The following is a 16,491-nucleotide window of genomic DNA, read 5'->3' as shown; positions in this document are numbered from 1 at the left end:
AAGCCAGGGAAATGCTGCCGTGTGGGCAGTAGAGATTGACCTGCACTGGTGAAGTGCCCTGTGTGGCAGCTCCCCATAGGGTCCCCCAAAAGGCTCCTCAGGGCCTTTGTCACAGAAGCATGTGAGGATCTGCACACGTGATGCACCACAGGGTCTGAGAGGAGCTGGCAAATGCTTCATTAATACAGTAGCCCAAACCATGACACCCAGGAACAAATGACTGTCCGGATGTGTTGCGTGGGACCACTGCAGGGACCCTGGGGTGCCACTGGTGCATCAAGGTAGGACAGCAGGAAAATACCACATGGGAAGGGGAGGAGGAGCTGCAGGGACGGTGTGGCTGGGAGGACTGGTGTGAGCTGGGAAGACTGGTGTGAGCTGGGAAGTGGGCTAGGAGAGGTGGGAGGCAGCAACCCAGTCCTTCAGTCCCCTCTTCTCTGTCTACGACTTCATAAGTGGCTGTGTATGAAACCGAGATACAATTATATAGAGTGACAGTGGTGTGTTCTCCTTGGAAAAGTGCCTGTGTTTTCACTCTAAGTAGGGTTCCTGCTCTGTAATTACTTGTAAATACTCTTTATCAGTTATATGAGCCAGATGGTACAGTAGATGACTTTTAGAGACTTCAGAAAAATAGACAAGACTCTGACTAGACACCATTTACATTGTTTTTTGCCATTTGGAGTACATAGATATTACAGCTTTCTTGAAAACAGAGGGCCAAGATGAGCCCTCATGACAGTGGCATGCAAACCCCTCGTACTGAGTTTGGCACCGGCAGCGTGCAACTGCTGAAGCTGCAGTGCCAATCCCAAATACACGTGCTGCTCAACAGCAGCGAGGTGTGGACTCTTTCCAGTCGGTGTCCGTCCACTCACGGTGCACAGGGCTTGTGGGGGACCTCCGCTTTCCTCGGTACAGTTCTCAGCGTAGCTTTTGCAGAGCATCATCTGTGCTAGATGTATTCTGGTTTGGACAAGACCTGCATCTCCTGCCCTCCGTCACTTCTGTCCCGGAAAGTTCCCCCCAGCCTTCGAGTTCTTCTTTCCCTAAAGAAAATAAGGAACGGTCAGAATGAAAACAGAAGAAAATAAGTAGTCGGTTTAGAGACTGTGTTTACATGTTCCCTCCCTTTTTAGAGGGTAGCCAGAGTGACAGTAAAGGAGCGATACTCGAAAGGGGGACAGAGGTGGTTGCTGAAGAGGCAGTAGATGAGGGGGTTGATGGCACTGTTCAAGGCTGGCAGGTTCTGGATGATCACGGATGCGTAGAAGCGCTCTTTGGTCTCAGGGAGTATGTTGAAGTTGTCCAGTATATCAAAAAGAAAGTAAGGGCTCCAACAGAGAACAAATGCTGGAAGAGAGAGGAAGCGCTTGACATTAGATAGTTTAGCTATTTAGGGAGGTAATCACATACACAGAGCTTAGAGAGACTGTCATAACACATAAATATTTGTTCATGCAAGAAAAAATCTCTCCCTATTCAGGGTCTTATTTAAGAGAGTAGTTATTAGATTTTGCTCTTATTTGTCTTTATTTTTATTTTAATGCCCATAAAATATATTATGTGAGCTCCTCTAAGTGTTTAGAGTACTCCCTCTAGAGATATCGAGGCACTTTCGAACGCAATGCAACACATAAAGGGTAAATAGGTAGCCAGTTAAAGCATCATCACTTACAGTGAAGCGCTCTTTTAATGGTCCCCTGAGTGAGCGGCCAATCTAAATGTACACAGCACCAAAGTACCGCTGCGTGACAGCACTGCCTGTCGCGGCCACCTATTAAAAAAGGGCTCTTAGACACCCAGGAGCAAGGAACAACTCCCTTTCGCACCACATTACAGCATGCCAACGTGTCATTTTGCATGCTGGTTGGAGGTATTGTGTACACGGAGTGTGCAGGAAGGCTCCCTAATTCCTATCCTGCAATTTGAGAGAAGAATTTGGGGAAGGGAAGAGAGGACTGCGTTGTTCATAGCCCCTGCTTTTGTTCCGAGGTGGTAGAAATGAAAAGGCCACAGATCTACCCTTATTTGCAGGAATAGTGAATGAATCTGTCCCTCACAAATTTCTATGTCATCTCCTTTCACAAAGGCTTTTGATTCAAGATCTATATAGAAACGCCAAGACAGGCAGTTCACTCAACGAAGCTATAAATACCTGGGCTGCAAACTTACAAGTATCTGTGAAATTAGACACACGATCTCTCCCTGACCCAAATGACACAGCAGAGTGACCTCATGCTTGCTTTCTCCTCACATTAATCAGTATTTCTTTCTTGGCAGTCAGCTGAGTGCTCACTGAAGGCACATGGAAGAGGTAAACTCCCCTCCTGTTTTCTAGAGTAACCAAACTGGCAGTGTCGATGCACAGATACCAGCAAAATAGCAATACGCAGTGTCAGCGTATAGATCACAGCCCTGACTACGTAGAAACCTTAAGTGGCTTTAAAGAAATCCATGGTGCCTTGATCTATTTGCATGTCAAGAGGTGCTGGGTGCCTAAGTTTATCAAGGTCCTTTGAAAAACTGAGCATCCAGGTGAGCTCTTAGCATCTGATGGAGTTGCAATAGTAGTTGTGTCTGACAAAAGCTTTCTCTGATTGTCACGTAGGAAAGTTCAGACACAGAGAAGCTGTTCTTGGGCTTCTGAAAAGCATGAATCACACACATGCAGACACTACCACTAAACGGTGAGCTAAGCACCTCAGTAGTACTTACTATCACAATATCATCCCATCTGAATTTTGTGTAGTGTTGGAAAGAAGAGAGATCTGTTCTTCAGTGGTAGGGGATGGCTGTCAGCCTTTGGAGTAAATAGCTTCGGCCGCCTTCCTGCCTGTCTCCTGCAGCTAATCACCAGCCCTGTGTGACGCTGCCTTTATTTATCGAGATAAAATGTCAGCCTCCTAATTCCATCAGGATAATGTCATCTCCCTGGGAGACGGAGGACACCTGCACTGAGTCATCTGCTGCCTGGTCAGGAAAGGAGAGCTTGTTCTTCCCACCTCAGCAGGCAACACACCTCTCACATCAAATTCAGTTGCTCTGCATCCCACACCTCTCCCTACTCTCCCTTGCACCGCCCCAGCAGCTAACGTGCCATACACAGTCTCTAAGCCTAAAAGACAACTCAGTTGCCAAGACTTTTGGCAGCCCAGATGGGAAGCAGATGAGCCCTTCCTTTCTTCCTTTTAGGCAATGTCTCTCCCTTACTTTACGCACACGAGGGGCTGTGCATATCATTTCATTTGAGGCTTATGGCAGATGCCTAAAATAGGAGCCCGTCAGCCAGAGGAGAGGGGAAGGACAAGGTCAGAAGGCAAGTCAGAGGGTCTAAAAAAGCTTCTTCTCTGAGCCATCTACTTCACTTTATCCGCTGGTGGCAGAGGGAGCTGAGGAAGACCAGCTTTCCTAAATGTCAGCGTTCTCCCTAGCTACCAGCTATGGGGCTTCCCACTTACCAAGGATAATTACGATGCTGTACTTGATCGCTTTCACTTTTGCCCTGGATATGAACCCACGACTGGTGTAGCCAGCAGAGGTTTTGCCACCTGGGAAAAGGACAGAAAGAGGATGTCTGCAGGCAGGACAGCGATACGTAGCCCATCCTTCCCTGGCATCTGGCAGGGGCTCGGTGATTCCTGAAATTCAGACACTTGCAAACCTGCTCAAGTTGGACACTCAAAACCTGAGCCACTCAAAATCAAAAGGGGAAATGTAAGCAGAAGAGATCTTCCTGAAGCATTGTGGCAGCTGGGTATTCCTGATCCTTGACACTTAGTTGGGAGAACCACTGCCTATGTGCCCAACTGTACCAGTCTAATAAAAACCATGCACCGTCACAGCTACAAAAATGCAACCGGAGTGGTGTTATAGGAGACATTTTCTGAAAGGAACTGGCCTCTGTAATTAAGAAAACACAAGAAAAAACCTGGCAAAACAAACTACCTGTTCACTTTTAACGGCATTTCAGTCAGAAGGATTTTAAAAGCTACATACTCCATTCCCTGAACCTCTTACTCTTTTTCTTTTTGATGTTTTGGATAGTCAGTCATGCATTTTACTCTTCTTGTTGACTCAGTAATGAAATATGAAATAGCTTTTCAGAGATGAAGTGTGGCTTGAATTGAGAAGCAAATCCTATTCAGTCTCACACCAAGGCTGGTTGATCTCATTTCCTCTGAAGTCACACTAATGTCTCCAAGAATCAAGTCCTGTATTTGAATAACAGTACCAGCAGGATTGCAATAATATGCCTGATTTCATTATTAATGTCAATTTGCTGTTCATGTTGCTGGGTCAGAATAATTAGGTTCACCATAGTGAATAAAAAAGAAGGTCATTTTTTATCAAAACATCTTTAAACTCTTGTAGTCCAAACTTAGGACTGGAATTTTGATTAGTGTAATTGGAAATAGCTCTGTGTACAGGACTGTTTGCACCTCTTATAAAAACAGCGTATCAAGGCTGTGTAATTTGTAAGGAAAAATACGTAAATAAAATTAATATGGGCTTGTTATCAGTAAAATGTCCAATCTAGAAGCTTGAAATTGGTCCATACTTAATATTACTGGAAATCACTTGTTGACTGATAGAGCACAATATACCTCTTGGACGAGAAGAATGACTTTTTTTTTCAAGACTAGTTGATACTGATTGTGTCATGAACATAATTAGAAATCAGTCCTGCTCAAGCTTTTCAAAGGAGGAGTATATCTTAGATTTTAATTGACGGATGTCAGGTTATGACATAAGGATATCTGAATATGTGCAACATCACATTAGGACACTTCTTCCTGTATCAGACGTGATCCATGATCCTGCGTCAAGCAAGTACCAGCAACTTGGTCCCCATACTTTGAAGTGTTTCCAGTCACCACTTGGCTGCACTAACTGGTTGTGTGCTCTTACAGTTGTGTTGTAAAATGTATTAGCATAAATGAACATACTTTTCTTCATAACTAATAGGAAAGGCAGCTGACAAGTGAGGATCTTGAAATGATTTGTGCTCAGATTCTTTGCCAGAATCAATCAGAACAATCCAAAAAACTTTATGGGCTTGGGGTGGAAAGCTCAGCTCAGTTTATGGCTTTCCATAGCGAAGAATTTTGATCTTGACCAAAATCCAGGCTTGCAAGGTCATACAAAAGCACAGCAAATGACTTATCTAAGTATCTGCTAGGAAAAATTTATTCTGGAAATAGGCAAAGTTTGAGGAGTAGGGATTCTAAGTTCTACAATAAGGATTTTTTTACCTTTTAGTTCTTTTTCCTCAGCTGTTTTCTATCATTTTTCCAAAGGGGATTTAGTGTCAAAAGAAAGAAGGTAAAAAAATGTAGAAAACAGTTATGAATGAGCAGTTACAGAAACCCCATTCCCACTGCAGTGATGGGGCCCAATGTGACACTACACGTCCAGGCATTCTTGGATGTGAGGGATGCCGGCTGAATTGGAATCATGAAGCTGGAGACACATGTGTGCTGAGACTCACCAGGGCAGCTGGATATGATGACAGCCTGAGCTTTGCTCTTCATCCAGATGGTTCGAATCACGATTGAGTATATGACGCTACAGAAGGGAAAGAGTCATTGATATTATGAGCTACAGTAAATTTAACTGACATCCCAGTCATTTGTGCTCTATGAATATATTTATCTATGTGTAAGGAACTCATAGAGATGATGGGACTTCGTAGGAATAATAATAATAATAATGACATCAACAATAATAAATAAAACATGACTCTCCTGTAGTACTTTTCAGAAGCAGAGCTGAAGAGGTTTCACCATGGAAGCCATTATCGTTGTCCTGGTTTTGCAGATGTCAAATCTGAGGTGCAGAGGAGTGCAATGATTTGGCCAAGATCTCGCAGGCAAGAACTTGTTGGGGATTTTGGGTTCACAAAGGCCAAATCTGCTTAGGTAACAGCCCCAAACAGGAGGCACCTCATCCCTGCACAGGGGTGTGCTTGTGGGCTTGGGAGCTGCAAGAAGGACACTAGCCCTGAAATGGAGGAAGCAAGGGGACAGACCTGTTTTGGCTGTGTGTACACTTTGGGTTTGGTGTTACTTTGTGAGCATAAAGCTGACAAATAAAATGGTACCCTGGGGATGTCAACGGTGGCAAGATCCATGAGAAATGCAGTTAAGTGTGGCGCTGCTCACTTTGAGGTCTCAAGGTCTGAGGAGGACAGAAGAAGCAGGTAGATGGGAACAGTTAGATGATTCAAAACCAGACCCACCACAATTTGCATATTTGGAGGGGAACATAGCTATACTTTTAATGAGAAAGATGAAAACTACCCTAGTCCACAATGACCTTGGATAGCTATGACTTTTCCCTAGGTGATAACAAATCTGGAGTTCTATTTATTTAATACAGAACAGGTAAAAGAATTCCTTCAAGCTGAAGAGCTGTTTGAATCCGCATCCTGGATGAGGATGTCACCTTTTCAGCAGTTTACATAAAAAAAAATACAAGGTCTTGCTCTGTCTGCTGTTTCTCCTACAAGAGTGAATAACATGCAGCTAAAATCACTAAGCAACAGCATACTTTTGACTGGTGTTTTCTTTTTTAGTCTGCTAAGGAAGACAAAAATAATTTCAAAATATTTCAGCTAATGCACTTGGGTTGCCATGTTTTCCTAATGTAAAAACCAAGAATCATAACAGAAGGCCTGGGGCATTAATTGCCATAAACCTTAGTGACCACTCTGTGCAACTAGGGAGATTATTTCAGGGTGTTTTGTAGAGACAAAAATGTGTCTTACTACCACATGGCTTATTTTTATTATAAGAAGAGACATTATACTTATTAGAGCTTTCAGACTGATATACGAACCTTTCCTCCAGCACCCTCAATTCCTAGACATGCTTGCAAAGGCAGTATTTGTGTGCCTTGGAGGTTTCCTTTCTGTGGAAGTTTGAGCCATCTGGTTTCCAGGCTCAATAGGCAAGAGCTGGAAATTCGACATGCAGCCCAGGATGTGCAGCAGAGCAGTAGCATACTTGCCCAGTGAGGGTTTTGCATGCGTCTGCCGCGGACTCCGGCTTGCCCTCCTTAATCCCTTCAAAGGTCCAGCATGGCTCCCAGCTGACTTCAACATTTTCCTTTTATCTCCTGGCTTTTCAAGGACCTGTTTATTTATCAGCTGGTGCACTTGAGAATTCCTTTGTCCTTAGCACTGACAATGGTGGAAAATTCACGTATCATTTCTCCTTTGATTGTTCCGATGAATAAGAATGTGTTGTAATGATAATTGTAAGAAAATTTCCAGCCAGTTCCTAAACGTCCTGTTTCTATTTTCTCCCTAGCCTGCTATCTCTAGCCTGACCTTTTAGTTTGCAGTTGAAACAATATCCCCTCTGATGTAGACCTGCATGTGTCCTGCATGTGCAGGACGCACTCAGTGTTGCCTGAGCATCAGGATGAAGGAGACTAACTCCGTAGTCAAAATACTCAGATTGCCGCCTTCTAGCCAGGAGCCACAACTATTGAATTACGAAGTCAGGCTCCTCACTTGCTTTCCCTCCAACCCCAGAAATCCTGCCCTCTTGGCTGCAGAGCCCAGTAGGAGCATCCCTTTCACCGGATCCAGTTATAGCTGCTGTCTTCTTCATGCACCAGTTGTGGGATGCGACATCGGGCCCTGGAATACACTTGGCATTTCACATATGAGATTACATCCTGTTTCAGTTGAATCTTTAATTTTCAGAGGTCCGGGGGAAAGTTTAATTCCTAGTTTAATCCAGTGGCTTCTAAAGTGCTGCCAACATAATGGATTTGTACTGGTGGTTTTGCCTCTGCTCATCTTTCTTTTCTCTATAGCTGGATCCACTGGAGCCTTCCTTATCGGGAGGGGACCAGAGGTGGTGTAAAGCTGCTCAGGGTGGGTGTCAGGAAAGACGAGTCACTTGTCATGCTAGGTACACTTCCCAGTGACTGTTTTGCCAGGCACAATGATGCGTTTATGCTTTGATCTCTCTGGGACTCCAGATCTTATTAGTGCCTAATCTTTTTCTTTCTGGCATGGAGCTAAGAAACTGGAGTTTCCAGAAATGTGTCACCCAAAGCTTAAGATCATAAAAGGCATCTGTGTGTGTGTTTCAAAGCCACAACAATAAAAAGAGAGCACTTACGGAACAGAAGTTGTATTTTTCTTGCAAGGGAAAAGCAGGGTATTTTTTCAGAATGCATTTGTGGCTTCTTTCTTTCTGTTAAAAGGTGGCTGGAGGAGGACATGGTGGTTGGTGACATCTCAAAGGGTGGGAAGAAATTCCCACTTGATGGAAAATGAAGTAGCAGTTGAGCAAAGAGTAGCGGAGGACACATGGTGACTGGTATTCGGATGGACAGGAGGGTGTTCGGCGTCGGTCTCCACCATTCTGACAGTATTGTAATTTCTGCTTCCTTCCTCTCAACATCAAGCAGCTCAGCCTTCACTGCCAAGATGTAAAAGCACACCATACACATTGCCACAAACCTCATTTTCCAACACGTCTAACACACCTGCATGCTGCTTGCTCTTGTCTCCACTGGCAGCACCAGGAGATGTGATGCACAGTTTGTTAGGTCAGGACGTTGTCAGGTTTCCTTGTGTTTGTAAGTGCATAGTGCATTGGTCTTCCAGCCCTCACTGGGGATTCTTGAGCACTATATAAACACATGCTGTAGTCATTCGAATGTATAATATGATGTTCAAATACTGTATAAGTCGTTGTGGCCCGTTATTTGCAGGTGAGAGAATAATGAAAGGGAAGAAAGAGCTCAGGTGGAGTAGTCAAACCTGGATGGAAAAATAATTCAAGCCTCCTTGAGGAGGAGCTGCTCAGGATTTGAAGACCACAGGATAGAAAGGACATGCTGTTGATCTGAAAATGCAGTGATTTTTCTAGCCCTGATAAAATACTTATCTGGAAAGGTGGCAGGAAAATAGAATATGGTTCAGACTATGGATGTATCTCAGCAAATTAAATTCATTGCATCTCCAAAACCAATTTAGCTTGATGCAAACTCTGAAGCACTGAGATGCATATTCATTGTAGCATGTTATTAGTTAATGGTGTTTAATATGACCCCATAGGTAATTACAGCATTCTTTGTCCATGTAAATAACTAACTTATGGTTAGTCATACAAATACTACCATGAATAGTCCCACTCTGTCTTTGTTTTTAATTCATAAATCACTTTTTTTTTGGAAAATAAAATGTCTTCTGGTAAAGTTATGTATTGATATTAATAATCATAAGAGTTTTATTTTATTTTATTTTATTTTATTTTATTTTATTTTATTTTATTTTATTTTATTAATATTTTTTATTTTAAATAAATGATTGCATTATGATAGTGTCCCACGCAGCCTCAGTATTTACCAGTAAAATGAGCCTTTACTATGGCCAAAAATACACTTAAGCTCCCTGCTAATTGCTTGTATTTATCATCCAGCATTGCCTATCGTTCCTTGTACTTTATTTGTGCAAAGTGATGCAGCTGCATTATGTTTTATGGTAGCTAATTTACAGCACTATTTATCCAAAGACAAAAGGCATATGTAACTTCACCTGAACAAACCGTTGTAGGCATGTGTAATGTATAAGTGAATAGATGACATTTGACATTTGAGCATATGCGCAAGATCTGGGCTTTTTTATTTAGAAACGGAAATTGCAAGCAAAAATGATTGTGCTCACTGAATTAAGTTCAAAAAATGACCTTTGATATTTTTATTAATGGGATTTTTATTCCCTTTATTGGATTTAATTCAGACAAATACCTTTTATTTAATCTTTTTTTAATTTCATTGCAATGTCATTGGTTTAGTTCCATATTTTTCCTTTAGCTGATTCTGTTTTTTCTCTTCTAATTATTTTTATGCTGCTCCAAAGCAAATGTTCTCTTTGGAATTTTGATTTTAAACAGCAGATGGATATTTTTTTCCTCTGTGCTTCAAGAGGAACTTTTGCAATATTTTTAACCTGAATTTGGAATTATATTAGATAAATGCCTATGTATTACATTTACCGGGTTAAAATATAAAAAATAGATTTGGCAATCATGAATAACAGCTAAAAGGACCCTGAATTTCTGGATACTCAAGTGCCAGAATATAATTACGTTTTGGCACAGAGTAGCAATACAGAATAGAAGCCCAGTAGCTCTCCTGTCTCCCCGTCACAGGACCTGAGGGGCCCACGTGCAAATATTTGCAGGAAAGCAGTCCGTAATCTTGATTTGACCCATATTTAACCTCTGTTCAGCAATTTCCCAGAGGTATTCAGCTATCCCAGATACCATTTGAGCTTTGCTTGGCTATCTTGGCTGATGACACTTGTCCCAGAATAGGAGAGAACTAATTACTGCAGGTTGCCTAATTAATTTTCCTGAATTTTCTGGGTTTTGGTAGGTTGACAATATCAACTGCAGAAACAGTGGTAGATTAGTCTGAATAAGAGGGAAGAACAGGCCAAATTTTTAAGCACTGTAAAGAGGAACCTGATGCAGGACCTGTGGCTCCCCCTGACCAACACTGAGATGGTGGGGAGGAGGGCAGCTTCTACAGGAAAAGAACAAATGCTCTCCCCTTTTCTCAGCTCTCAAAGATAAGCGCGCACTTGGGTTAAAAATCTAATCACATCTCTTTTCAATATTCAGGTCTTGTTCATTTGTACTATAATCAGATAAAAGAACTCGCCAGAAAACCACAAGCTGTTTGATAACTGATTGCTGATTCTCCAGTTGTGAAGAAGTGATGGGAAGAGACCTCCCAAGTATTTAAATCTTTGAGGGCTGTTGCAGTTTTGTTCATAGATTGCCTTTTTAAATATACCTCCAGAGAAGGGCAATGAAGCTGGTGAAGGGTCTAGAGCACAAGTCTTTTGGGAGTGGCTGAGGGAGCTGGGGGTTTTTAGCCTGGAGAAAAGGAGGTTGAACGGAGACCTTATTGCTCTCTACAACTACCTGAAAGGAGGGTGTAGGGAGGTGGGGGTCGGTCTCTTCTCCCAACTAATGAGCAATAGAACAAGAGGAGACGGCCTCAGGTTGCACCAGGGGAGGTTTAGGATGGATATTAGGAAAACTTTCTTCAATTAAAGGGTTGTCAAGCATTGGAACAGGCTGCCCAGGGAAGTGGTTGAGTCACCATCCCTGGAGGTATTTAAAAGACCTGTAGATGTGGTGCTTAGAGACATGGTTTGGTGGTGGACTTGGCAGTGCTAGGTTAACAGTTAAACTTAAAGACTTTAAAGGTTTCTTCCAACCTAAACTATTCTATGATTCTGTGATACATTTTTTTCTAAAAAAGGGACAGATTGTTGTTTTCTTTTGGTTTGTGTTTTGGCTTGGAATCTATAGGGTTTGCTCACACCATGTCTAGCAGATTAGCTCATCAGTGGAAGGGTTTTCCAGACTGAGCATATAAGGTTATCAGCTAAATAATTCATTCCACGGGCTGTGGTGCTATGAATAACGCAATTCCTGTGAGTTAGTTGAAGGCTGTGTCAGGAACATGTGAAATCAGCTCTGCCAAGAGAGCTGAGGGATGGATGAGAGAAGCTTAAAAGATGATGGTACCTGGACTGTAGCAAGTGAAAACCACTCAGCCAAAGCGGCGTATATAATGTGGAATTAAGTCCTGCACCTGAAAAGTAAAATTTTATCCTTTGTATGCACTTCGGATGAACTTCACCAGAAAAAGTGCTGTCATCAGTGAACTGCTTTGCTCTAGAGGTTAGGTTTTCAGCAGATTCAGGCAGCAGAACTAATTAAGAATTAACTCCGCCAGCCAGTGTCCCACATTGCATCAGGCACCTGCCATGCAGCTAAATCAGAGTGCTTTGGCAGAAAAAATAAAGTAGCTGCGCAAACAAAATGAATTATTGCATAAAAGGTCTTATTCTTTCTCTGTGTGCACCCTGCCTCCCTTCCTCAGTAAGGGTGTCATGTGTTTCTGGCTTATTTGTATTCCCTGGCTTCTTAGATACTGATCCGTGACTTTTCAGTCACACATTTACGGATCGTCTATCCATTGTTATATTGTGGCCTTTTTTTAATAACATCTTCAGCTAAAGGCCACTAAATTAAAAAAAATCACAAAATGCCTTCCTTCATTTACTAAATAACACCTTTCATTTTTATAATTAATCTTCTGACAGAGTGACACACAACTACAATGTACGTGACCTCCCTCACTCACCCGTATGAAACAGCATCTCGCTTGTCATCAAACTTACTGTGTGTCTGCAAGTATGTGGTGGAACAAAACTTTTGCAGAGAAATTGAGTCCCTGCAGGTGTTAACAGCCATTCCTGCCGCTCTTCGGCTGCAAACTGCTCACTAGAGCATTTGTATGCTGCAGCCACATCAAGTGGATTAGCTTTAAACTCCTGGACTGCCAAGAAATTTTAAATTCACGCCTTGAGGCTATATTGACAGTTGTTTTACAGATGCATCGGCTGGCAAGTTGCAACCTTCAGTTGTATGCTTGAAACTTGAGAAAGTGTTCTAAAAAACCGGCCAGTTCTTTCCAAACTGCATGGCATTTGTTCATAATGTCTCCGCTGACCTTGCCCTGATGGTAATCCTCTTTTTATGTGGTTTTAGAGAATCCTCTCTATTCTAAAGAAAATAGTATCACTGACAACTAGAAATAAATGGGCACAAAAAAATCCTTCCCAGTGCCACCCCCGCATCGTTCCTCCCAGTGCCCTGCACCACTTAGGACCTGTCAAAAATTTTACTTCTGCTGGCAAGGACGTGGGAGCATTTTTGTTAATGTACGCTGAAACCAGGCACGTGTTTGGGCTCTGCTCTGCCCTGTGGCTCCAAGGACAGTGTTTTCGGTTCCTGTCCTGCCATAAACTTCTCGTGTGAAAGTCGGTTAAGGTTAAAGCTGCAAAAATTTTAGGATGCTTTATTCATTTCTCAGCTGTCAGGGCAATCTCATGCAATGCCAGTTTCACTGCCTTTCCCTTTCCCCTCGTGTCTTCATTGCCTTCTTGCTTCTGGGGATTTCCTGTAAAGCTAGGCACAGAGCAGATCTGGTTTGAATATCTTCCTTCGGCAGGGAGGAGGGGAGCACGTCAGCAGCTCTGAAAAATTTGTTGCTCTGTAGCTTGCCTTTTCTTGCCAAACAAGTGTATATGCCATGAAAAAAGGAGTGGCTGATCTGTGATAGAAAGCGTGTGAATCTGTAAGTTTAAGCGTGCGAAAGTGATGTTTCACACACCTGTGGAATGACTGATAACTGGAGAGGCTATGGGCTCTTTTCCTAAAACACTTAAGATGCTGGCTAGAATTTCCTGATTGCTAGCTACTTGAGAAAAATCCTAACAAAGCTCCTCTCATAGTAACAGCCAGCCTCAAAGTTTTCTAGTGCCATTTCTTTTGCACAGTTAAATTACTTTTTGTCTCAGAATTCTGAGTGTCTTTATTCTTTTTGCTGCTAGTGCTGGGTTGCAGATCCACATTTTCATTTACATATTTCCAAGAATATTTTTTGGTTTATTTAAAGATAGGCTGATTTATAGATACAGGCAAACATACAAAGAGAAATGATCCTGTCTAGGAAGGAAGAGCAATTGGATAATCTGGGAGTAGTTTTTCTCTGTTGTTATCATGTCCTTTCTTCAAGGAGAACTTCTCGTGATTTTGTTTGTATATCTGTGCAATCTGACACAAAAATGGAAGGATTAGCGAACTGATGTGTTACGAGCAAAGTATAAAAATTGTCCCTTCTCTCTAAGGACCAACGCTGGTCAATGCTAAATTTGTCTCAAAAAAGTCAGCTAGATGAGCTCAAGCATCACGGTTTCCATGCTCCTGTGGTTTTGGTTCTAATAGAGATAAACTTGTTTCCATTAGAAGCTGCAGAACCTAATCTCTGTGATTAAACAGTAATAAACTTCAAGGCACAGCTCAACTGGAAAGGAACTAAAACCACGACACGGTCTTTACTATTTACCCTGTGTAGCCGGTCCTGTCCATCACCTAGAAAAGATCAGCCCCCCCTCTCCCCCCCACCGGCTCTCATCTGGGGTGCTAATGAGCAGGAAGCTGGGATTCATGGCTGGAAAAGCAGATGGACCATGAGAGATGTCCAAGGGACACGCAAACATAGCTCCTCTCTCACAGCCCAAACAGCATGTCACCAAATTATGGGGAACAAAAGGAGTCCCAGCAAGTCTTCTTTGCCCCTAAGAGGAAGACATGGACACAAAGAAATCCTATTTTAACCCTGCAACTGAAAGAGAATAAAAGGGAAAGAAAGAAAAGGAATACGTCTGGGCTTGGAGAACAAGTTACTGCCACCGGCAGCCTTTCAAGGCAGTTCAGAAGCCTCACTCCTCTTCCACATCAGTTTTTGACTGCTCCTTTGCATTAGTAGCTCCTCATGGCTAAGTAATTTTTATTTAACAGTGGGTAATGCCGGCACCCCGAGGGAGGCAATAAAATTCATTGATTACCAAGCACAGGCTGGGTTATTGATTGACCTCAGTTTAAAAGTAGATTCTGCTGCAGATCGTCTTCGCGATTTTAGGCAAATCAGTCTCAAATATTTGCAGCTCAGGTTTCCCATCACAAAATGGGAAAAAAAATATTTTTTTATATTTTAGGAGTGGTTGGCAGCTTCATACACTTGGAGATTTCTTTCCAATCCTGGTGAAGAAACACTCTTCTAGTATTATGAAGCTTGAGAGCACTTTAAGTTAATTTTAGTTTAATTAGCGTTAAGTGTCGTCTCGTGTTCTTTTATTAAAACTATGTTTTGTCATAATAGCTAGACATTCTTACTGGATTTATAACGATATGTTTCAAGCCTGAATCTGCAGAGATAAGTGGACACACTTAGAGATTCATTCCTTTTTTTTCAGAGAAAATGTTTCTGGCTGTTAATACAGTATGGAGAACACCCAGGGCAAGTACAGTGACCCGTGCATTATGTGATAAAAACTGAAGCAGCTATAAGGCAGGTGCGGAAATGAAATCGTAATGAATGAGTAGAAATTAAAGCATTAAGCTGATTGCACACTTGACAGCTTTCACCACACGCTTGCTGGCTGCGGCTCAGGCTTACCTGATAATGATCAGAGGAATGAAGTACACCAGGAAAGCCACCACCGTCATGTAGGGTACCCAGTAGGAGTCATCAGGCCAGAGAGCCCAGCACTGCACTTCCCCGTTGGAGAGCTGCCGTTTCCCAAAAATAATCAGAGTCGGTATGGAAAACAGGAAAGAGAGGCTCCAGGCCACTCCAATAAGAACTTTCGCCTGTCTTTCTGTGCAACAGAGTCAAACAGATGCTGTTAATGGGGGTGCTGGCACGACTGTCCCCTTGTAGCAATACTGATAGACAGGCAGGGAAGGGGAGGAAACTGGGTGAAGAAAGGGAATTTTGGTCTACAGCTGGTTGGTGCTGAAAAGACTGCAAAGGAGTGTGGGGATTTCATCTCTTTCTCATGATAAAAAGTCCGGTTGTTATGGGCTTGTATTTTAAATGTTTTATTTAAAGGTGCTAAGGGTCCGGTGAATCTGAAACGCTATGAGAAAGGCACTGGTCAGGGTCAGCAAGTCAGAAACATGAGATGTGAAAGGTGCTTCAGTGCCACCAAGACAACATCATGAACAAATGCAAAGGACCGCAGCCCTGACCTGCTGTGCACTCTTACCCTGGCACAGCAAAGCGGCAGTCAGTAGGAGGACACAGAGACAGAAAGGAAGAAGTCCTTGTGCTACAGATAACAGAGGAAGGCTGAGACCAGGAAAGGTTACTTAAAGCATACACTAGGTTGGAACATACTGGATGTACTGGAGGGGGAAAATATCCTCCTTGGAATGGTAAGTAAACATTTAGATGCATCTTGTAGTGAGAAAGCTTGCAAAACACTTCCTATCAGGGGAGAGAAAACACCTCTGGTCAGGATCGGGAAAGAACTGCACAGCTAGCTGCCTTTAACTCCAAATGCAATTCTACTGCCCCAAAGAAACATGGTCCAGGAGAGTCCAGGCAACTCCTGCAGTTCCCCATGGCACAGCAGGGACCAAATCCAGCTCCTGATGATGGGAACATGCCCAAGCCGTGCTAAGGGTGAACTGCTAATCATGAGACAGGGCAGATGATGGTGGGCTGGTGTTCAAGTGCTCAGCTCTATTTTATCTGCCACAAGCGACATTGACTAGAATATTGTGCTGGACATCATGATGAAGATCAGGAACTGAGTAATTCCAAAACACCTGGCAGGTTTGGGCTACTGCTTCCCCTTGACTTCTGGCTTCCTCCACTGTCAAGTGGGGAAAACTGGTGGGAAACCAAATCGTGTCTGTTGGCACCCATGGAATACTGTAAAAATCAATGGGTTGGAGCAAACAGCCCCAATGCATTTGTTTTGACAAATCTGTATCTTCTGGCTAAAATCCATGTAGATCTAGATAAGTGCGGGGAAAAAAGGCTGATCTGTGGAGTACCAGTGATTCTCAGCAGCGGTTATTCCTCCTG

General features: G+C 42.8%; 1 protein-coding gene across 1 annotated transcript in view; it reads right to left on the bottom strand.

Annotated features, from left to right (window-relative positions):
- Nucleotides 1-693: 693 nt before the first annotated feature.
- Nucleotides 694-16,491, bottom strand: part of NPSR1 (neuropeptide S receptor 1) — a 64,762-nt gene continuing 48,964 nt past the window's right edge. Inside the window, exons 5-9 of the mRNA XM_054192026.1 lie at nt 15,073-15,274; nt 5,492-5,568; nt 3,462-3,551; nt 1,173-1,353; nt 694-1,049 (exon numbers count right to left, since the gene is read on the bottom strand). Coding sequence (XP_054048001.1) covers nt 956-1,049; nt 1,173-1,353; nt 3,462-3,551; nt 5,492-5,568; nt 15,073-15,274 — 644 coding nt within the window. The 3' untranslated portion in view covers nt 694-955. The remainder of the gene's footprint in view (nt 1,050-1,172; nt 1,354-3,461; nt 3,552-5,491; nt 5,569-15,072; nt 15,275-16,491) is intronic.

This window comes from Rissa tridactyla, chromosome 2 (assembly GCF_028500815.1).
Source record: "Rissa tridactyla isolate bRisTri1 chromosome 2, bRisTri1.patW.cur.20221130, whole genome shotgun sequence".
NCBI lineage: Eukaryota > Metazoa > Chordata > Aves > Charadriiformes > Laridae > Rissa > Rissa tridactyla.
The sequence above is the reverse complement of the archived record's forward strand: the minus strand, read 5'-3'. Positions and strand labels throughout refer to the sequence as shown.